Raw genomic sequence first — 22045 nt, 5'->3', positions numbered from 1 at the left:
CAAATGGAAGATTTTTTTCCACATACTAAAGAGTTTGTTCTCTTATCCTTTCTTTTTTCTGTAAGTTTCCATTAGTCCTAAGCACTTTAAAGATTTCAGGGAGTCAGCTTGAGGGGCAGCTTCAGATCTTTCCAATCTAGCTTCATTTCTTTTTCCCAAGTTCCTAAAATGTATTAAAATATTCACAAAGCTTTGCCCCATGGTGCTTGCCCTACACAGGAGGATTAATCGGAAATAATTTTAAAGTAGTTCAGACAAACTGCATTCAGTTGACCTGCACATAATTATTCAGAATGAAGGTTTCTTTAATCTGATGGTCTGCTTTGCTTCTAAAATGAAAGCCACTTTAAGAAGGAGTGCCTGCCCGAGGTTTTAGTGCTCTTTCCAGTTGCTGTGGGTGAGCTGCACAGTTCTGCTGTGAGCTGATGGACTCATTGTGTCTTGCTGAGTGCTTATTATGGTGGCAGTCACGTCTGTGCGGGGAGAGGCCAGCCTGGCACCATTCTCCACAGGCTGCCACCTTTGATTTGTCACAGCAACTGTGTTGCCCCATGGGCAGCACAATATTTTGCATGAAAACAGCTCTGTTTTCCACAAAAATCAGCCCTTTTAATGCTTTCTCTTGCCCTTATCCTGTCTGAGAGGATGTGGTGTCTTCTCTGAATTGACCAAGCCCTGTACATCACACTTTAAAACAACTGCCAGAGGCCTTTTTTTACTCATGGCCACTGGGACAACTAAAATAATCCTGCAGGGTAGGACAGCATTGCTGTCATCCACTTTTGTATAAAAAATTAGTACGAAAAGGCCAAGGCACATCAGAGGACATAAATCTGCATTTGCCAAGTAGTTATTTAAGCAGTTATGCCTCTGAAGCAAGACAGCAAAGACATGGAGCTGCTGGAGCGGGTCCAGAGGAGGCCATAAAGGTGGTTAGAGGGCTGGAGCCCCTCTCCTATGAGGACAGGTTGGGAGAGCCAGGACTGTTGAGGCTGGAGAAGAAAGGGCACATAGGAGACGTGGTAAGTTTTTCAGTACTTTAAGCAGACCAGTGGGAAAGAGGAGGAGGGACTCTTATCATGGAGCATAATCATAGGATAGCGGGGAGTGGTTTTTAAACTGAAAAAGTACATTTAGATTATATAGGAGGAAATTCTTCCCTATGAGGGTGGTGATGTCCTGGCACAGGTTACCCAGCAAAACTGTGGCTGCCCCATCCCTGGCAGTGTTCCAGGCCAGGCTGGATGGGGCTCTGAGCAACCTGGGATAGTGGAAGGTGTCCCTGGCCATGGTTGGAACAAGATGATCTTTAAGATCCCTTCCAACCCAAGCTACTCTGTGATTTTTTGGTTCTGTCTGAAAACTGAAGTTGAGCAAATGACTGCTGAGCTCACTGTCCATACTGCAGATGTGGTCACCAAATACTGGAGCTAATGCCAAAAATCAGAGCCTTGCTTCAGTACACAACTCAGGCTTGGGAGCAAAGGAAAATTCCTGTGGCAGAAAGAGAAGTACCCACCTTGAAAACAGCAGCACTGTACTTACAGCACTCACAGCAGCGCTGTACCCTTGTGGTACAGACTTCATGCCAGCTCAGATGGGCCCTTCCCTCCACAGCAGTGGAACATGAGGTGTATGCAACTTCCAGCCCTTCCTTAGGTCAGACCAGTTGCACATCAGTGGCAATGATGTTGGCTCCCACGTTGGAGCCAGCAATAAAAGCTGGGTAGCTCAAGGATCGAGCTCAGCTGGAGCAGTTGGACTTGCTGGGCAAGTTCTCAGCCTAGTGAGTAACAGGGCAGTGCTCAGGAGGAATTGGAATTATTCACCTGGATTGGTGGAAACACAAAGCAGCAGCTTCTACATAAGGTCAGACTTCTGGTCACCTCTGATGCTCACCTCTGATATTCCCCTTTTGTTTCAGAATGATGAAGATTATCAATCGGCTGCACAAGTCTATGACACTCCTGCAGTATTTCTCCACCCAGTCCTGGAGCTGGTCTTCAGATAATATGAATATGTTAATGACTCACCTTAACACAGAGGACAAAAAGGTAAATATATCTTGAATGTGGGTTGCTCATCTCAGGTTCTGTTCATCTGAAACAGTTATTTTTGGAGCTTTTAAATGATATCTAGATGATTAGAATTTATTTTAATCTGAAATTATTTATTTCAGGAGCTTTCCATGTATTACAGGAGAATGTTTTCAGGTCACTGACAACCCAACCTATTTGTGAAAACTTTTTCCTCTCTATAAAGCCTTTCTTTGCTCCAAGAGACAGCTGCCTGAGAGCTTGCTAACAATTTGTCCAGTATGAGCACTGAAAATGAACTGGGGTAGTTGGCTCTGCAATGAGATTTTGTTTATGCCAAACACCGGAGTGATCCATTTCCTGGACTTCTGTTGATCTAGCTGCCAAAAGAGAATGCAGCACAGCTGAGAGTAGCACTGATGCAGAGGCACCTGTTGATCAATGTCCTGTTAATTTATTTACACATCATTTTAGTGACATTAAACTGTGTGGAGGTTTTCATTTGAATCTGTTTGCCTGTGTGGAATGTCGCTTTTCTTCCATGATTCTCTGTGTGTGTGTGTACAAATACATGTATTTATGGAAAAGTTGCCACCTGAAAGATAAACACCTTTATTTTCTGCCAGCTGCCACTACATTTCTGCTTGCTTTGCCCAGATTCCCAGCTGGGTGGGACATTAATCAGCAGCGGTGCAACACAGTGTGGCAGTGCTTGGGAGCTCAGTGGCTTTGAGAATTTCAGAGAGAGGGCCTTGTCAGGAACAGAGATCAATGAAGAACTGATGCTTCAAGTGAACTGGTTTTGAACTCTGGTGCTCAGCTTTCACTGTTTGTCTTTAAATCCCAGTTATACAACTTCGATGTTCGCCAGCTGCACTGGTCAGAGTACATCGAGAGCTACTGCATAGGTGCTAAGAAGTACTTGCTAAATGAGGACATGGCTGGAATTCCAGCAGCAAAGCAGCATCTACGCAAGTAAGTCACACCCAGGGACAAAGAGAAGAGCTCCTGGCTACCTTTGGGGAAAATAAGTCTAGCTACATTGCAAAATTATTATTATTATTATTGATTCAAATGGAGATAAAGAACTTATTTCTTATCACAGCAGTTTGTCAGTATTTACAAACATAGAATGAGGGGGTAGTTTGCCATAGCAAGGAATCCTAAACAAGTTCATCATTCGTGGATCATTTTTAGGAAGTTTATAGGGACCTCAGGAATGGACTGTTGACTGCCTCAGACCATGTACTGTGATGCAGTGATACAGTTTACCTTAAAAGGGCTCTTACAAAAATGAAACAACTCTTGAGGTCTTTAGTTGTCTTTTTTCCCTTGGTCAAGCACTGGGAAAGCGAGAATTAGAGAACTGCAGAAACTTTTCTTGACAGAAAGAAGATGGGATCATTACAATCTGAAAAATTCAGTAATACAACTGAAATTGATGCTGAAAACTAACCCATTTCCCCAAAAAAATAAAATATCCCAGTGCTGCAGTATTGCAATACTGAAGACCATTTATGATCATTGTGTAACTTCACAACTCTAAAGACAGTGTTTCACCCAAATAAGAGAACGTTGCTTGTCAACTCCTGTCAGGCTCTCTAGCTTTCCCCAAATCCTGCCAAGTGAGAGATATATGTATGTATGAAACCAAAGCAGAAAGTATTGGACACAGACTGTCCTAAATAAAAACCTCTCCATATGACTTTGCTCTGGTTTGAAATGAGAGTACAGAACAAGTGTGAATTCCAGTACAGCTATTCCACCTACACCATGAACTATTCACTGTGCTCCAGCTTCAGCACAGTCCTTGGCAAGACCAAGGACTCGAGCACAGCATCTCCACTAAAACAGGAATGGCAAAAAGCTTGTAAGTAGGATTTATTCCTGAATTACCTGTAGGAAATGCAGGGGGCTGGTGAGCTTCTCGTGGTTTGTGTGTTTCCTGATAAGATGCCTCTTTCCCAGGCTGAGGAACATCCGATACGCGTTCAACACCACCCTCCTGGTGATCATCTGGCGCATCTTCATCGCGAGGTCGCAGATGGCTCGAAACATCTGGTACTTTGTGGTGAGCCTCTGCTACAAGTTCCTGTCCTACTTCAGGGCATCCAGCACCCTCAGGCACTGAAGCCATCCATCAGCAACCAGCCTCTTCCAGAAGGACCTCCATCTCCTCTAATCAGCAACTGTGGGCATTGGGGTCTGAAAGTAGCAGAAAAATCCACTCCCTCCAACAGCAGCTGGCACTTACTGTACACTGTTACATGCTCACCTTTTTAATTTTAACTAATGCTTTAATACATGGTCTTTCTTCCATAGGACCAGGCCAATTTTTAAAGCCATAAGTGAAGCTTTAGGAAAAAGTCAAGCTGGGACCCCTTCTCTAATGTCTGATGTGCAAGAGTAAGGATTAACCAAAGTCACTGGTCTTGCCATGTACCTCTCCTTAGGGCATCTTAATCCATCTTCCCCAAAAGAGGTAAATTTACAGCACGACCTTGGAAGACAAGGATGCCACCAGAGAAGACCCAGCTGAGGAAATTTACCTGTAAGAGGTCTTCCTAAAGCAGTTGTGTGTTCATTCTCATTCAGTGAAATGAAAAAAACAAGATTACACCTTCTCAGTTTTTCAAAACTTAAGAGGGGGAACATCAGTCGCATGAGGCCAGTGAACACACAGAACAGTTTTCAGATCTTGTCTTGTATTGCTGCTGAGGACTGATGCTTTCAAGCCAAAACTGAAGACACACATAGAATTCATGCACCTGTGTTAACTCTGCTCACTCACAAGCTGCTTTCTTACAGAGGTCTTCTTTTCTCCCTGTGGTTAAGGTTCCAGTCTATTAAAAAATTCTGGTCTTGCGTTTATCACATTTGCTTGGGACATTTTTGGGGTCCTGAAAAATGCTGTAGTAACCCTGAGAATGAAGAGAAGACTTGATAAAAATAAGAAAAAGAATACAGAAACCTGTCATTATTTTTGAACTATGGATCTTTTTTTCCTCTGCAGAAAATCTCTCTCCCTGTAGCTTTAAACCAGCCAGATACTGGGCTTTCATTACAGCTAAATCACTTTGCAGTTTATAATTTCCAGTGGCAAAGAAAGTGTAAAGACACACATGAAGGAAACATCATTGGGCCTGTTCTGCTGCCATTCCTGTCAGGAGGCATTAAAAAGTCTGAAACTGGTTTTTCTTGAGAATACATAAAATGTTGGATTTAATGATCTTAAAGGTCTTTTCTGACCTAAGCAGCTCTGTGATTCTTTGACTTCTCTGTAAGAACAGTCATGCAACTGTGAAGGTAACACACTTTGTCCTGCAGTTCAGAATTTTCAGAATTTGATTTTTCTGAGTTTTAGAATTAAATCGCAATTTAGAAAGGAAGCCAAGGAACTTCCCAATGCTCATGGCTGTTGGAGATCCTTGTTTCTTCTAGTGAATTGTAAATTCCTGTGGGGGCAGAGAGAGAGAGAGCCTTCTTGAAAGTAGCTGGTGCAACAACAGCAACAAACTGTCAGATTTTCAGAGTCAAATCTTACACCGAAATATTATTTATTCAGATAACACTGAATAAGCACTTTTTAAGATGATCAGTCTTCAATGCAGCACCCAGTTTCTCTAATCTTGTGTCATGCCTGAAAAAGCAATGCTATACAAAAGACAAAGTGACACAATTGCTCTTTGGTGAGCTGAGAAGAGCAGAGAATTTACAAACCTGGCATTCTTCAAAAATTATATGTGCTTTTGGTAGTGAAGGTAAGAGCACAGTATGTCAGTGTATTTATATCTGAGCACTTCAGGCTGGTTCAGAAATATTTCTAGAGGTTCAAGGAATTAATCTTGCCCCATGTGCCCCAGACGTCTGATTCCAAGCAATTGCCAAAGGGTGCCTGCAGCAGAACCTGCCCAGAAATGTGGTGTCCAGGATGGCAGGGCTCTGGCTTTGCCTGCCACAGACCTCTGTGTTTGTCACAAACTGCTTTTGATCTGTGCTTAAATAGGTCAAGCACCCAGTTTACAAAGATGCTCTTGCCTTGGAAATGTGCTTCCTGTAGTGGAACTGGTTGTTGGGCCTGTGTTCTCCAGCTTCAGGGCATCTGTGCCCATGTCACCACCTGGGAAACCTGGAGCTGTGCATTCAGGGGCTGGGGACTGATGTTCCCTGTCCAGCGCTGCCACAGCAATATTTTGGGGAAGGTTGTTGCACTGTACTTTGCTGCCTTGGTGGGGCTGAGGCAGGTTGCTGCTGCAGGGGGATTCCTCCAGGAAGTGTGCATTCCCTCACATCATCTGGTCATCAGGCAGCTTGCAGTCCTCATAGGAAAGGCTAAAACACAAAGCAAACCAAAACTGTAGATCACTTTGAAACAAACCTCCATTCAAGCATCAGGAAATAATTTCAATGCTTATGCTGAAAGTCTTTTTAAGTGCCTGCCTTATGGACAAAGAGAAGCAACACTAAAGGGGATCATAAGTCTTGAGCTGTTCACGTGATAGACAAAACTTTGGGTCTCAGAAAAGTCAAAGGTGCAGAGCTGCTACAACAACATCAGTCAGCTCTCCTGAGAGTAAAGTGAAAAGTAAGTAAAAAGACCTTTTTTCTCCCTTCCCTACTCATGCCAGGACTTCCTCACAATATGCCTGTAGGCATTCACAGTTGTGTGCACAGGCTGTATTGTCCCCACAAGTCTGAGGTGTATTTTTTGCTCCCTTGAGCATATCCCGACCTGGTTTTCTGAACACACAAAAAGGTGCTGCACTCAGAACACTGGTGGTGTGACATTTGAAGGCTCTTCAGCGTTTTGCTGGAGGAAACAGCCACAGAAAAGCTACTCAGCCCTGAAAAAACAGCAGTTGTTTGGGTTGGAAAAGCAGAGCTGTTGCAGATGGTGTCTGCTCTTCTGGAGACCTTTCATAGCTCACACAGCACTGTCAGCAGCTGGCTCCAGAGCCCTGGCCTTGCCTGGGGAGGATCAAGCTGTTAGCTTGTTTTAACACACGCGTAACATGAAGGGGAACTTGAATCTTTAATCCATTTCCTTGTGGCCTGAGATGTTTCCAGCTGATTGTCTGAAAGCACAGACGTATTTCAGAAAGGCTGAGTGCAGGGTTTGATGTGTGGCAGTGGCCCTTGAGTGCCAGTTGTGACTGTCATGGTGGGGAGCAGGGCATAAGAACTTGTTTTCACCTCAAGCAGCAGCTGATGTTCAGTGGTTTACTTCGTGCTCCTCAGTGGATTTGTTTGTGCTCTGAAGAAACCCAAGCCTTGGGGAAGATACCTGAAAGAAAACACTGAATATCATTTCACCATCAGCAATGGGCAGAAGCTTGCAATTAATTAACAAGTGTCTTTTTTAAATTAAATAGCGGTAACAAAACAAACAAACCAACCACAACAAATCCCTACAGTTAATCTGTGTTTTAACTGCCTTTTGAACAACAACCAAAGCTGTTTATCTCCAGCACGTCTGTTGCTAAAAAAATTTTAATTTCTTACCCCTCCACCCTCCTTTGTTCCATGTTAAGAAACAATTTTTCCACAGTAGGGAGGGAGAGGTAACAGACCCACTGATAAATCACAGATTGTTGGCCCATTACCCACCTCCTGCAGAAATGTGTTCTTTTACATTTTCTAAGGAAACATCAGTACATCTGCCTGTGCATACAGCTGCATCTTCCAGCACCAGACAACCTGATGAAAGCAGCAGAGCTCATCCTGAAGTGCCAGGCTGTGCTTGTTTGGAGTGCCCTGTTCCACTTCAGTTTACCACAAAGCGATGAAAAACCCTCCAGTTTCCAGCGTAAAGGGAACCTAACGTGTAGCTGTTAATCGAGTCATTATCATGAATAAGCAACTGGGAAAAGAGGGAGGGGGGCATCCTTTTGTTTGTAAATAAGCTACAGCTTCATGGTTGAAAGCATGCTGTTGTTCTTCCAGCATTGACGTTCTCCCGCTGAAAGCAAGGATGAACTTTCAGTACCACTTTAGTACAGTTGGACCCCTTATTCTAGCACGGAGCAAATAACATTCCCCAGAAGGTAAGTGGTGAACACCCCACTACATGGTGCTAAATATTGGTGTGAAGGTGGTACAGATTTACTTAGAATTAAAATCCAGAAAATGAAGCGTATTTGGGGAATAATTAAAGATGTACTATCCCGTTTTCTCTATTGCTTAAAAGCCAACTATGAATTGTTTTTCAGATGAACATGAAGCCACTTAGAAAAGGTTTCTTGTCCTTACATGATCTTGGCAGACTCCAGTTTTAAGTAAAAGGTGTGCTCTCCCACTGTCCAGAGTTTCTACGGTTCTATCTGCTATTTCTATCCTCTTGTTAGCTGCAAGACAACTTCCTGTTATAAATCTTAATTACAGTTTCTAATGTTAAGGCGTAACCTTTTGAGCTCTCAAATCAGATAAAACGGTCAAACCACAAATTGCGCGAATCTCAGCCATAAAATTGTTAATACGATGTTTATGTTATTTGAAACATTTAATAAAACAAAATATTTTAAAGCTATGGTCACTTGGCATTGCTCGGTTTGCTAGAGGAGGCGGTTACTTGGTGGCCAGTGCAGTTGAGCAGAGGCTGCCTGCCCAGCACATCTGCCCACATCTGCAGCACAGCTGTCGGTGGAACGGCAGCCCCACCTGCAGGAGGGAAACACAGCTTTTTAAAGGCTGCAGTAGTGAGACTTTTAACCCCGAGGCAGAAGACTGAAAAGTCCTGCTGTGCTGAGCGTCCCGTGGAAGCTCAGAGGGACAGGTCTTCAGCAAAGGAAAATTGGGAGTCACTCAGCCAACTTCCCCGAGCGACATCCCATTTGTACCCGAGTATATTATCCCAAATTTTCACTTTTTAAGTATAGAGACCTCACCTCATTATGTTAGTTTTCTGTCAGGCAAGAGTAGATGATGTCTAGTAAATATCTCTCACTTCCTTGAAGTATAGCAGACTTCAATGAGTGGAAAAGGCACAGTCATGACCCTTTGCTTAATGAAAGTTATTTCTAATCCTGAAACCTAGGGCACACATCACAGATACCACTTTCATTTTGTTAGCAAATCTTTCCTTAAAATATCATTTCCCATTTTTTTATATGTAAATGTTATCTTTATGGAGGAAAAAAAATCAGTTTTCCATTGAGATGCATCAATGAATTAAAGCCATCAGCAAGAAAGTTCGAATTCTTTTCAAGGAGCAGATTTTAAGGTCAACCTGCAGTCTTCAATATTTAAATCTTTTCTTCTGGCATTCTAATTGCCCCGTATTATTAAGGAAAATAATAAAATAAATAAATGAGGAAAATTGCATTAATTTTCATATTTTAAGGGAAACAAAAATAGAGGGGGAGGAAAATTACGTAAAGTAAGATAAACCCTTAGCTGATAACACTGCAGGTCACACAAAATAAGCACCAGGCCTCAAGGAAAGGCAATTTTTAATTTTCCCTGTCTCCCTCAGTTAAGGACAACTGGTGTTCATTAAGAACTGAACCCATAGTTCCCAGTTCCTAACTCGCAGGATTATTTGGCTGTGAAATGTGCTGTGGATAAATTCGATTTCTGGACTCGTGCCCTACCTATGGAATGGATACCACAGCAGAGGAAACTGAATTAACCCGGGGCCAGGGGAGGACCACACACTCTTCTTCTCTTGCCACAGGTGCCTTGATGATACAAATTCCTGCCTGCCTGCACAAATTCCTGCTGCCTGCAGTCCCTGACGTGACTTGGTCCTTCCAGGGAAGCAGGGGCTGGGGGAACCAGAGCCGCACATTCCTTGTGATACGGATGAGATTTAGGGGGGTACAATAAAAAGGAGATGCAAAATGAGGGAATTGCTTTTACGTGCAACTATTCTTGTCCTAAAGGAGCCATCAGCTCTGTCCCGAGAGCTGAGTTACGAGTGTGTGTGTTGAAAGAGCCGCAAGCCTTTAGGGGCTGCAGTTTGTGTGCCCTGGAATGAGGTGCCCTGAGGAAATGTGTGAGCCGGAGGGAGCCGGGGCCGGGCGGAGGGAGCCGAGCTGTGGGAATGGGCGAATGGAGGGGGGTGCGGGCGGGACTAGGCGAGCGTGGGCGAAAGCGGCCGAAAGGGGCCGAGGAGGCGAGCGGAGCCGAGCTTTGCCGAGTTCAGCCGAGGCGAGCCGAGCTTTGCCGAAGAGGCGAATGGAGGCGAATGCGGCCGGAAATAGCCGAGCGTGGCCGAAAGTAGCCGAAGCTGGCCGAGGAGGCGAGTCCAGCCGAACGGAGCCGAGCTCTGCCGAGCGCAGCAGCCCGGGCGGGGCTGAGCCGGGGCGGAGCCGGGGCGCCGGGAGGATCCCCTCCTGTCCCTCTCTCTCCCGCTCCATGCTCCTGCCCGTGTTCAGTTACCTCTCTTTCCCCCGTTTCCGTGTCCCCCCCAAACCCGGCTCCTTCCTGTCCTGTCCTGTCCCTGCCCCGCTGCTCCGTTCCATTCCCCCTCTCTCCCTCCTCTGAGCCCCGTCCCTCTTGCTGCCCTGCCGGCCTTTCCCTTCCCCGACCGCTTTCCTCCGCAGCCCGACCTCCCTCCCCGCCCTTTCGCATGTCCCGCTCTCCCTCCTCTCTTGCCGTCGCCCCTTCGCTTCTTTCCCCCGCAGCCGTGGAGCTCGGGGCGCCTGCCAAAATGAAGACCTGTCAAATCCTAGCTCTGCCTTTTGTTTAACGTGTTCTTACTTCCTATTTATGTCATCACAGAAAGCAAGGAAAGAAGAAATGTGACTGGTTCCCACTATTGCTCCGTGCAGGCATTTTTAAAGGCTGCTGTATTTCTATCCTCTTTTTCCCCTCCAAGCTTGACTTTCCCCCTCCTTTTTCGAGGTCTGCTGCTTTGGGTGTCCCAGGCAGGGCTGGGTTCTTCGGCAGGGGTCTTAGGACTCGCTACTGCTTCTGCTTTTTGCGAAGGTGTATCAAAGTGTGCCGGCAAAAGGACTGTTTTCTCCAGGGGAAAGCTTTCTCTCAATGACCATCAATGCATGTACATGTTTTAATCGTGCACCCAGATGGATTAAGAAAAGCCGACACCCGTAGCAGATTTCTGTTGGATCTGTGTCTGTGCGAAGTGGGCTGTGTGCTGGAGACGGAGAGACGCTGTTGGAGAGCGGCAACAGCGGCAGGTGTGAGCTGTGAGGATGAGGAGGGCTCAGAGCAGCCCCAGGTGTGGGCTGTGAGGATGATGAGGAGGGCGCGGCTCCTCCGGCGGCTGATTTAGGGGGTTTTCCTCGCAATGCTTTTGCACGGAGCTGCTGGAGGAGAGGAGTTGATGGGGGGCTCCCGGGGCTCTCTCCTGGAAGGATGGTGGGCGCTTCGGACAGGGTCCGGGGGATCACCTGGAAACCCACCTGGATACGTGGAGCATTGTTCAAAGGAGGAGCCGAGGGACAAACCTTTGTGCCGAGAAGCAGCAGGTGAGCCGGTGCGCCTTTGCAGCCGGGACTTTTCTCCTTTCCCTTTGAAACTTCGTCCTCCTGAGGTTGAATTGGAGGGGGCAGTCCTGTTGTCCCCCCTTTTAAGGGGTTTGGACTGAGGTAAAAAGCCCCCTTTTGCCATCATTCGAGGCAAGCCGTTTCTTTTCTTCTCTTCTAGGGGACGCGATTGAAGGGAAGCCTACATTTCTGTGCCCTTGTCGGCGTGAGGTGAGCGCCGGAGCGTGGCGTCAGTCTTCGGGCTTCAGAGGAAGGGAGCTGCAGCCGTGGCAGCGCTGGCAGGGCGGGGATCGGGCTGTGCCGCTGCATTCGGGGCGCTTCTTCTGCCCCCGGCCCGGCAGCGAAGGGTGCGGCGCGGAGCCCTGCCGGCAGTGCCGGGGCTGGCCGGGGCGGAAGGGGAGCTGGGCGCGGCTGGGCTGCCGCGGGCCCGCCGGAGCCGCGCCGGTGCGAGCCGTGCGGAGCCGAGCGGAGCTTTGGCCGGGCCGGCGGGCGGGGGAGGCGGCGCGGGCGCCGCGCCGGTGCCGGCCGGTGCCGCCGCTCCGTCCGCTCCGGGCGCGGGGCTCGGGCGCCGCCGGGGCCCCCCGGGCCCGGTGCCGGCCCCGCCGGGCCGGGGGCAGCGGGCGGGGGTCTGCCGGCGCGGCGCCGCCTCTGCCTGCCGGAGGAGCCGCTTTCCTGCCGGAGCCGCGCTGCGCCCGGGGCCGGGAGCGTGGCTCCGCATCTTCCAGCCTCCCTCGCTGCGCTGCTTTTGAGGCGCTCCTGGGGAATTCATTGGGTCCTTTTCTTTTGTTCGGAGTCGGTGTGTGAGAAGGGTCACGGTGTGCTTGTTGGTTGTTACGGTTCTTGGTTCAGGTGCTGTGACAAGGGTTTTTTTGGATTGAGTTTGTTGTTGGATTTTTTTTTTTGTGCGATATGTTGGATTTTTTGTTTTGGTTATTTTTATATTATAAAAATATAACTGTAGTTATCTTCGTAAAGGAGATGTTTTTTTAAGGTTTACAATGGTTTTTATGGATCGTAGCATGAAGTACTGAGTTGGTTTTTAATTAGGTTGTGGTGACTTTTATTAGCATGAGTATATAGTGTTAGTTTTAGTGGGTTTGAGATAGTGTCCTGTAGTTAGTTAGTGAAGGGTTTTTTTAATATTGATAATTGCATTTTTGTTAGTTATGTTATAGAGGTTTTATTCATTTGGTTTGTTTAATTGTCGTGTACGTTTTATTGTTACCGGTAATTTGGGAGTTATTGTTTATGGTTACATTTATCTTTTGGTGATGTGTTTATTTCTAGGTGGTATTTGTATTTTGATGGTTTGAGGCATTACGGGTTTATTGAGTTAGGAATAATTTTTTTTGTGGTTAATTGAAGTTTATTTATTTGGGTTTTTGTTTCAGTTTGATGTCTTTGTTGGTTGCTTTTTGTTAGTTTTTTTTTTTAGGAACTTTTGTTTTATACGGTGGATTTTTTTAGCTAGTTATTTTCTTGGGTGCTTATCTTTTTATTGTTTAGTGGTTTAGATTTTTGTTAATCTCGTTTATTCGTTTGGTGTTTAAAGCTAATTTAGCAGAATACTGGTTACTCTTTGAGTTAGTGTGGAGGTATGGTTTTCATTTTTAGCAGCTTTCAGGATCTGTTGTATGGTTTGAAGTTTAGTAAGTTGGTTGGACTTCTTTTTCTACTGGGTTTTGTGATTTGTTTTGTGGGCTTCTATAGGGGTGGTTTTTATTTTTGTTTCCTATTTGTGATGTGTCTCACTGACAACTGTTAGTGAAAAGAGTGTAGTGTGGGGGTTTTCTTGCTGGTAGTTGGTTCTATGGTGGTGTATTTTTAGTTTCTGTTGTTTGTTTTTGGGTTTCTTTTGTTAATTTGTAATTATTTTTAAGGTTTTAGGGCAATTGAGATTTTTTTATATGGATGTCATGAATGATAACAGTTAATTTATTTGCTTTATGTGGCGTTGATGGCAGGGTAGAGGACATTTTTGTATAGAATGTGTATTTTAATCATAGTACTAAAATAATACCATGGTAAGAGGGGCTGTGTTTTATTGTTTGTTTCTGGGGTGGTTTGGCATTTTCTTATAGGTTGGGGGTTTTTTTGTTGGCTCGTGGAGCCATTCTGGCTGTTTTTGATGATATCGGAATTTGATGTTTCTTTTGTTATTTTATTATTAGGAATTGGATCTTTTCAGTAGGCTTTTTGATTTAGCTTTTTTTTTTTTTTTCCTGTGGTGTAATAGTATTTTAGAAGAATTTGGATTATTTTAAAACATATTTTTGTTATACTTTTCATCTAATGTTGTTGGATTATTACAGATGTTTTGGAGTTTTATTTTTTTAAGTTTCATTTGGATGAATTTATGCTGGATGGTGGGACTGTGTTTTTATTTTTGGGGCAGTTGGTTGTAGGTGTATTGTATGTTTTTTAAGTGAAGGTAAGTCGAGGTTTGTATTTGGTTGTTAGAGGAATGGAGAAAAATGTTTTGGTAATGTTAACAGTGGTGTGTTATTTTGTGGTTTTTGATTTATAGTAAGTCTGGTACAGTAGTGTTTAATGGTGGAGTTCTTTAGGGTATGATAGTTTATAGTTAATTCTTATTGGTTTTAGATTTGTGTGTAGGTTAGAGGCAGTTATTGAAGGGTGAGTGGGTTTTGTAGATGAGTTTTAGTGTTTCAGTTTATAGAGCATTTTTTGGATGGGAGTTACAGTTTTTTGAGTTGTTTGGTGTCGCTGGTATTGTTGAGGTGATAAGGAGGATTTGTTGGGTTTTTTTACAGAACGTTTATTGTAGATAGTTTTAGATAGTTGTGGTGGGTTGCTTAATTGTTTTATAGTTTTTTAGCTTTTTAGTAGTTATTTCTAAACTATGCTAGAGTTTTTTGGGTTTATTGAAATACTTGATTTTGAGGAAGTTCCTGTTTAGAATGTATGATTGTTTTTTGGCTTAAAATAAAAATTTTATATTTTAGTTTGAGGTTTATTTTTTTTTCTTACTGCTATATTTTGTGATATTTGTGTTAGGTTATTAATAGGAATTGCTTTACTTTTATATGTTGAAATGAGGGTAGTGTGTATTGCGTACTGGTGTTCATAAAGGTTTAATATTTTTCTGGTTCTGATGTGTTAGGTTAATGAATTTATGAAGTTTACAAGACTTTTTTGTATTTTTATTTTGATACTGGCAGGGTTTTCTTAGCTTTAAGGATTTGTATGGCATAGATTTTAGAGGCGTTATTGAGGGGATAGGACAGGGTGTCTCTGTTAATCTATTTGGCAATTTGGATACTGGGTAAATAAAATTAATATTTTGGTAGAATTTTGGGGTTTTGTTAGTTTAATTATTTATGAATTTGTGTGCCTGCAGCTGTAGTGTCTCTGCTGCAAGTCTCAGTATCCATTCATGTTTGTGTGCGTTAGGCAGTCCACTCGTGTACCAGCGAGTCCCCCCTGCAAGCGGCCGCAGAGCCGCTCCTTCGCTCTCCTGGGAATTCGGGGAGCGGCACACGGCTCTGCGACGAAGCCTTGATCTTTGTCACTTGGAGGTGGCACCAGGGAGCCTCAGGAGCGGCCGAGGAGTTGCTGTAAGTGGGGGAACTACTAGTGAGGGGGACCAGGGTCCACTCGAGTTTTGGGAACGCCGCCTCACCTCGCCTGCTCTTCAGCCAGGCAGACCCTGCCAGGAGGGCGTGGGCGAAGCGTGCGGCCCGAGGAGCCCGGCGTTCTCAAGAGAATAATGGTGAGCAGCAGAATTGCTGAGTTGTGGCTGCTGTGCGGCTGAGATCGTGCAGTGATGTTTGGTGTTCTCGATTGTAGCTGAGCACGGGACCACAGCCCAGTGACCATAGGACATTCCCCGCAGGCGAGGCAGCCTCCATTGCCAGGCGACGTGGATTCTCATCCCCAGATGCCAGAGAGATAAGTGGAGGGCTAAGGCCCGCAGAGGGGGTGAAAGTGGGGTGCTGGGAGGGCCTTTAGGATCAGGTTTGGGGGCAGGGATGTGCAAGAAGTGTCCCCTTAGGCCAGCTAAAGGGAAAGTGTCTGTTTTGATCACAGTGCTGAGGTGCTCAGGGCAGAGCAGTTCTGGTGTGTGTCCTGTCACTTGTCTCTGGTGCACTCTGTGTTCTTTGGGTCTCTCAGTCCTTTCTTCTCCTCAAAAGCTCTCTCTCCCTGTCCTGTGTCACGGGTGTCTGCACGTATTTGTCCCACAACTGCTCTGCCCTGCTGCATAGACTGTAATAGCACATGTCCTGGGGACTTGAAATTTGTAATGCAGGGTGTAGTTGGGCTCTAGATTGGATTAGGAGATTGACATAACATGTCTGGTGCTGTTAAGTTGTCCTGCAGCCGTTTGACACTAGTCCTAACTTCATTTCAGATACTGACAGTCCAAATCTGTGGCAGAGAGCCCCAGTCCTGGGGTGAGGGTGTTGCCATGATCAGGTCAGTCATTGTTTGCATTTGCAGGGGAAGCCTAAATGGTGACCGTGTTACAGCAGTGTTCTTTGCCTTTATTTTTAGGAGGTCCAGGCAGATAGCAGCAGTCAAGGCCAAGTGTTCGAGGTGAGCAGTGCACCTGAGCAGTTGTTACTGCTTAGGTTTCAGGTTTTGGTGCAATTGTAAGCATCCATTGTTGTTTGTGTGCTTTAGGGAATCCACTCAGAGTATGCCAAGCCCCTGTCACCAACAGCTGATGGCCTGGATTTCCTGTGCTTGTGAGCCCTTTGGAAGTATTGAAGAACTCTGAGGTGAAGGCTTGACATTTTGTATTGCAAGATGGCATCCAGATAGCCTTTGGCACTGGCTGAGGAGTTGTGGTGAGACGCCGAGGTAGGGAGGGGGAGCCAAGGTCCACTCGTGTTTCAGCAATGCCGAGTCACTTTGTCTCCTCTTAACCCAGGCAGACCCTGTGATGACGGTGGCAGCCTCTGAGCCTGGCCAAAGTGTGCGGCCCGAGCGTTCTCAGGAGAATGGTGAGTAGCAGGATTGCTGGGTTTTGTCCATTGTGCAGCTAAGATCATGCAGTGATGTTTGGTGTTCTCGATTGTAGCTGAGCACGGGACCACAGCCCGGTGACCATAGGACATTCCCCGCAGGCGAGGCAGCCTCCATTGCCAGGCGACGTGGATTCTCATCCCCAGATGCCAGAGAGATAAGTGGAGGGCTCAGGCCCACAGTGGGGGTGAAAGCGGGGTGCTGGGAGGGCCTTTAGGATCAGGTTTGGGGGCAGGGATGTGCAAGAAGTGTCCCCTTAGGCCAGCTAAAGGCAAAGTGTCTGTTTTGATCTCAGTGCTGAGGTGCTCAGGGCAGAGCAGTTCTGGTGTGTGTCCTGTCACTTGTCTCTGGTGCACTCTGTGTTCTTTGGGTCTCTCGGCTCTTTCTTCTCCTCAAAAGCTCTCTCTCCCTGTCCTGTGTCACGGGTGTCTGCACGTATTTGTCCCACAACTGCTCTGCCCTGCTGCATAGCCTGTAATAGCACAAGTCCTGGGGACTTGAAATTTGTAATGCAGGATGTAATTGGGCTCTAGATTGTATTAGGAGATTGACATAACATGTTTGGTGCTGTTAAGTTGTCCTTCAGCTGTTTAACACTAGTCCTAACTTCCTTTCAGATGCAGACAGTTCAGATCTGTGGCAGAGAGCCCCAGTCCTGGGTGAGGGTGTTGCCATGATCAGGTCAGTCATTGTTTGCATTTGCAGGGGAAGCCTAAATGCTGACTGTGTTACAGCAGTGTTCTTTACCTTTATTTTTAGGAGGTCCAGGCAGATAGCAGCAGTCAAGGCCCTGTGTGCCTGGTGAGCAGTGGACAAAAGCAGTTGGTTTTGCTCAGCTTTTATTTTTTGGTGGAACTGTAAGCTTCCATTGTTGTTTGTGTGCTTTAGGGAATCCACTCAGTGTACTCATACCTCTGTCTCCAACTGGCTGATGGACCGGGTTTCATGCACATGTGGTCTTGCCAGAAGCATTACAGGACCCTGTGACAGAGCCTTCCAATTTTGCATTTCAAGGTCCCCTCCTGGTAACCCACAGGAATGGGCAAGGAGTTGTGGTGAGGCAGGGAAGAGGAGCGAGGGTACCCTCAAGTTGCAGCAATGCCATGTCACCTTGTCTGCCCTTAACCTAGGTGTGCCTTGAGATGACGGTGTCAGAATCCAAGCGCGCCTGAGGTGTGTGGCCCAAGACTTCTTGGGAGACGGTGAGTAGCAGAATTGTCAGGTTCTGGCCCATGTGCTGTTAAGGCAGTGCACTGATGTTTGGTTTTCTTTCTCTTGGCAGAGCAAGAGATAACAACACCCTGGTGACAACTGGAACTTCCCAGACAGGCACGAGGCCTCGTTCTGCACCTGATGGGGATTTGCATCCCCAGATATGTGCAAGATAAGTGCAGGGCTACAACCCACAGAGGGAATGGAAGAGAGGTGCTGGGTTGGGACCCCCCAGGAGGGGTTTTTGAGTCAGTTTTGGAAATGGGGATGTCCAAGAAGCATCTCCTAAGGCCACCAGAGGGAAAGTGTCTGTTTTGATCAAAGTGCTGAGATACACAGGGCAGAGCAGTTCTGGTGTGTGTCCTGTCACTTGTTTCTGGTGCACTCTGTGTTCCTTGGGTCTCAGTCCTTTCTTCTCCTCAAAAGCTCTCTCTCCCTGTCCTGTGTCACGGGTGTCTGCACATGTTATCCCACAGCTGCTCTGCCCTGCTGTATAGACTGTAATAGCACAAGTCCTGGGGACTTGAAATTTGTAATGCAGGATGTAGTTGGGCTCTAGATTGTATTAGGAGATTGACATAACATGTTTGGTGCTGTTAAGTTGTCCTGCAGCTGTTTAACACTAGTCCTAACTTCCTTTCAGATGCAGACAGTTCAGATCCGTGGCAGAGAGCCCCAGTCCTGGGGTGAGGGTGTTGCCCTGAGCAGGTCAGTCATTTTTTACATTTGCAGGGGAAGCCTAAATGGTGACTGTGTTACAGCAGTGTTCTTTGCCTTTATTTTTAGGAGGTCCAGGCAGATAGCAGCAGTCAAGGCCCTGTGTGCCAGGTGAGCAGTGGACAGAAGGAGTTGTTCTGGCTCAGATCTCAATTTCTGGTGCAATTCTAAGCATCCACTCTTGGTTTCTTTGTTTTCTTTTAGGCAGTCTTCTTGCAAGATATCTCTGGTCCGGATGTCGAAGGCCAGGTGGGTGCAAGCGTAAGGTCTGGGTGGGTGTGCTTTTCAGGGCAGGGGGATGTTGTTTTCACAGAATCTCGGTGTGGGTTTTTTTGCTTTGTTTTTTTGCAGGTGCTGTCGCTGCCCTAGCTGTGTGAAGGAACAGAGGCGAGCGGGTGAGTTGGCATTTTGGCACGGTGACTCACAGGTGACCCTTATGCAGCAGCATGCTAAGTGTGTACTTTTTGTTTTTCAGGTATCCTCCAGGCAGCCTGTGGAGTCAAATGGAGACTTCAGGTGAGCTGGGGCAGCGGTGTGTCGGAGTTTCAGGGATTCCTCTTTTCGTGGGCACTAGTTGCATTTTCTGTTTTGTCTTAGGTACCCTGAGGAGGAGCGTAGCTGAAGTTTGGAAACGGCAGCACCGAAGCGGATGTACAGAACATCTCGCCGTTCACATCCAACTGACATGGGATTCCATCCGGTTGTCTTGCAAAAGCTAAGTGCTGGGGCCAGTAGGTGGGAGATGGGGGAAAAACCTTCACTATCACAGGAGGCTATTTGATGTTAGCTTGGAGAAGAGGCCCATAGTGGGATGGGCCCCTCGGGAGCAAAGGGAGAGGGTTTCTCCTCAGCCCCCCCAGAGTCTTCGCTGGGCAGGGCAGTTCCGATCCCTCTCCGCGTTCTCGTGACGTTCGCATCGGCGGCCTTCTTTGACTCTTGACGTTGTCGTGGATCTTTTCACCATAGGAGCCCGCCTTCATGTCTGGAGCTATAGCTACAGTCACCCTGTAGTCATTTCTTCCTTCTCTAGGCCTACTGAGCTTCTTAGGCTTTCTCTTAAGTGCTTTGGCACTAACATCTTGAAAGGAGTTACATGTCATCTTCAAGTGCTACTGCCCTAGGGCTTTCTTTTCTTTGGCATCATCAGCCCATGGCTCATCTTGGGCTAAGAATCTTGGGTCCATAAGGTGAAATTGCCAGGCAGTTTCCACTTACGTCCGTGTTCGCGTTGTCTGTGTCTTAGGCCTTTGTTACATCTCCATGCTTTAGCAGCATCATTTTGTGCTGTATTGGCCATATTTTGCTCACGTACCTTCCCAGATATCAATTATTCTGGCACCTTTACACATTTACTTTTTGGGACCAGAAGATGTACACGAGATGTTCTCATCCATCTTCATTCTCAGTTTTGGTAGCCCTTCTCTTGGACTTCCGTACGGATCTTATTAGCCCTTCATCACCTGACCACAGTAGTTCCGTAGCATCTGCCTTCTCAAAGGATATAGGGCTCAAAAATTAGTCTTCTGGAGAATTATATCAAGTCCTCACTTATCTTGTATCTCTGTCGGCTTATGTCGTATGCACTTTTGTTGCGCCTACCTGTGTCGGCTTCTATTGTTTGTGCTTATACTGTATGTACCTACGATGGCTTATGTTGTTTGTGCTTATACTGTATGTACCTACGATGGCTTATGTTGTATGCACCTCTGTTGTGCCAATTGTGATCGGAGCTGCCTTGCCCGGGCACGTAGTCACGCTCAGGTAGAGCAGTTATAAAGCTTTGCCGTTCATCTGTTCTCTACGGGCTTTGGGGTACAACACTGATGGGCCCAGAGTTGGTATAGCTCCTAGCTCTCAGATAGTCAGTCACTGACCGCCTCCCCTTGTCTCGTAGGTCCCCGGGTCCCTACAGAATTTCCTGGAATCTACCATTTGACACGGAGGTCCTGCGGTCAGAAGAAGCGTTTAAGCATATTCTTCAGTGCAGCGTTTCACGTAAGGGTGGCAGCCAGCGTGTCAGCAGAAGAATGTGTGAGAGTGTGACTGTCTGTGTCTGTCTGTGAGAGTTTGTGTGTGCTTGTGTCTGCAGCTGTGTGTGTGTGTGTGTGTGTGTGGAGCAGTTCCAACCTTGTGTGTATGGCCTTTGCCTTTCAGGGGGGGTTTTCATCAGGCAGGAGGATTTTTTGGGAGTCTCTGGAGCGAGTTGCCGTGAATGTGAGTTTGTGCGTAACGCGAAGGGGGCGTGCACGTCGGCGGAGCGTTTTGCGCCGTTTTTGTTCCGGGTGCGTCATAACAATAAAAGCGTTGTGGACTTTTCTGAAATGGAGACACGGTTATATTGTGTCAATATGTATTTTCCTTGTAATACATTATATTGTTCTGTCTTTGCAGGTGTTCCTGTCTTTTGATGTATTTTGCTGTATGTAAATTGGACTTGTACTTGTGTGCCTAGGTATGATGTATTCTTTGTTGTATTTGTCTCTGTACTTGCATTTGTATGCATTGTTTCCCTGTGTATTGCTGAAGTTTAAATTAAAGAAATAAAGATTAATCAGCCCTAATTATGATACCTCTTACCCTCTGCCCTGCCCACCATTTGTCTCCTGTCTTTCTTTGGTGTGGTTGAATCAAATCATTTTCACCCTATTTCTCCCTTTGCCTCTTACTTTCCTCTTTAGTCTATTCCTCACTTTATCCTTCCATGTCTAACTCTTTCTCTTTGTCTCTGGCTGTGTTTTCCTTTGTTTCCATTTCTAACACATCTCTATGTTTCTCTAACCCTATTTCCTTCTCACCCTATTTTCTTCCATTCCTCTACATGTATTTCCCCATGTCTCTTTGTCTCTTTCAATCTAGGTTTCACTATGATTTCTTCTTTTTTTTCTCTTTGTCAGCCTTTGTCTTTCTAACACTTGCTATCATTTTCTTCGTCTATGACCCTTTTTCCTTTTCTGTCCAACTTTAATTTTTTGTGTTTGTAACTCTCTATTTCTTTCTCTCTTGAACCCTACCTTTTATTCTGTCTCTCCATTTGTTTTCCTGTAGGTTTTCAGCTCTATTTCTTCTTTTTCTTGTCTCTCTATTTCCTTTTCTCTTTCATTTCAAGTGCTTCCTTTTCTGTTTGTCTTTCACTCTTTTTCTCTTTACCCGTCTTTCTTTTGCCATTCTCTTTCCAATCTGTCTTTTTTTGGTTTTTCTATTTATCTCTCTTTTGTTTTTCTTGCTCTGTTTTCTTCTTACTCTCTCCTCTTCCTTTTCTTCTTCTCACTCTTTCTTCTCCGTCTCCTCTTCACTCTCTCTTCTTCCTCTCACTCTCTTCTCTCACTCTCCTTCTCCTCACTCTCTCCTCTTCTTCTCACTCCTCTTCCTCCTCTCTTCTTCTCACTCTCTCCTCTTCCTCCTCTCTCTTTTCTTCTCACTCTCTCCTTCTCACTATCTCCTCTTCCTCTTCTCACTTTCTCTTCTTCCTCTCTCCTCTTCTTCTTCACACTCTCCTCTTCTTCTTCACACTCTCCTCTTCTTCTCACACTCCTCTTCTTCTCTCCTCTCCTCTTCTTCTCTCTATCCTCTTCTTCATCTCTCCTCTTCTTCTTCACACTCTCTCCTCTTCTTCACACTCTCTCCTCTTCTTCTCACACTCTC

General features: G+C 45.9%; 2 protein-coding genes across 19 annotated transcripts in view; both read left to right on the top strand.

Annotated features, from left to right (window-relative positions):
* LOC110470362 (fatty acyl-CoA reductase 1) overlaps positions 1–8562 on the top strand; it is a 119926-nt gene extending 111364 nt beyond the window's left edge. For 9 of the 10 annotated variants that reach the window (XM_077783253.2, XM_085570085.1, XM_021529906.3 and 6 more), the window contains 3 exons: positions 1925–2054; positions 2884–3011; positions 4005–8562. In XM_077783253.2, the coding sequence (XP_077639379.1) occupies positions 1925–2054; positions 2884–3011; positions 4005–4167 (421 nt within the window). In that variant the 3' untranslated portion in view covers positions 4168–8562. The remainder of the gene's footprint in view (positions 1–1924; positions 2055–2883; positions 3012–4004) is intronic. The other variant, XR_002465396.2, reaches the window with a different exon arrangement.
* Positions 8563–12147: 3585 nt separating this feature from the next.
* LOC144246308 (uncharacterized) lies at positions 12148–20964 on the top strand. 9 transcript variants are annotated; one of them, XR_014951801.1, is made up of 12 exons: positions 12148–16042; positions 16130–16296; positions 16380–16452; positions 16530–17155; positions 17234–17275; positions 17363–17676; positions 17757–18394; positions 18473–18514; positions 18608–18652; positions 18755–18798; positions 18879–18919; positions 19001–20964. XR_014951801.1 is itself a non-coding variant. In XM_085568336.1 (10 exons), the coding sequence occupies exons 5-10, from the start codon at positions 18270–18272 to the stop codon at positions 19007–19009; spliced, it is 306 nt and encodes a 101-aa protein (XP_085424462.1). In that variant the 5' UTR covers positions 12148–16042; positions 16130–16296; positions 16380–16452; positions 16530–17676; positions 17757–18269; the 3' UTR covers positions 19010–20964. The 9 variants fall into 9 exon arrangements, 1 of the variants encoding a protein (XP_085424462.1); XR_014951797.1 differs by having other exon boundaries at positions 12148–15922; positions 16001–16042; positions 16530–17676; XR_014951798.1 differs by having other exon boundaries at positions 17234–17676.
* Positions 20965–22045: the final 1081 nt, after the last annotated feature.

Source organism: Lonchura striata, chromosome 1A (assembly GCF_050655825.1).
Source record: "Lonchura striata isolate lonStrDom1 chromosome 1A, ASM5065582v1, whole genome shotgun sequence".
Classification (NCBI taxonomy): Eukaryota; Metazoa; Chordata; class Aves; order Passeriformes; family Estrildidae; genus Lonchura; species Lonchura striata.
This window is presented reverse-complemented; position numbering and strand designations above follow the sequence as displayed.

Excerpts from the sequence above, each read along its gene's own strand:
- LOC144246308 (XM_085568336.1), top strand. The coding sequence starts at position 18,270 with ATGTTTGGTGCTGTTAAGTTGTCCTGCAGCTGTTTAACACTAGTCCTA. Across the intron at positions 18,515-18,607 it reads GTCAAGGCCCTGTGTGCCAG|GCAGTCTTCTTGCAAGATAT; the intron begins GTGAGCAGTGGA and ends GTTTTCTTTTAG. Across the intron at positions 18,653-18,754 it reads GTCCGGATGTCGAAGGCCAG|GTGCTGTCGCTGCCCTAGCT; the intron begins GTGGGTGCAAGC and ends GTTTTTTTGCAG.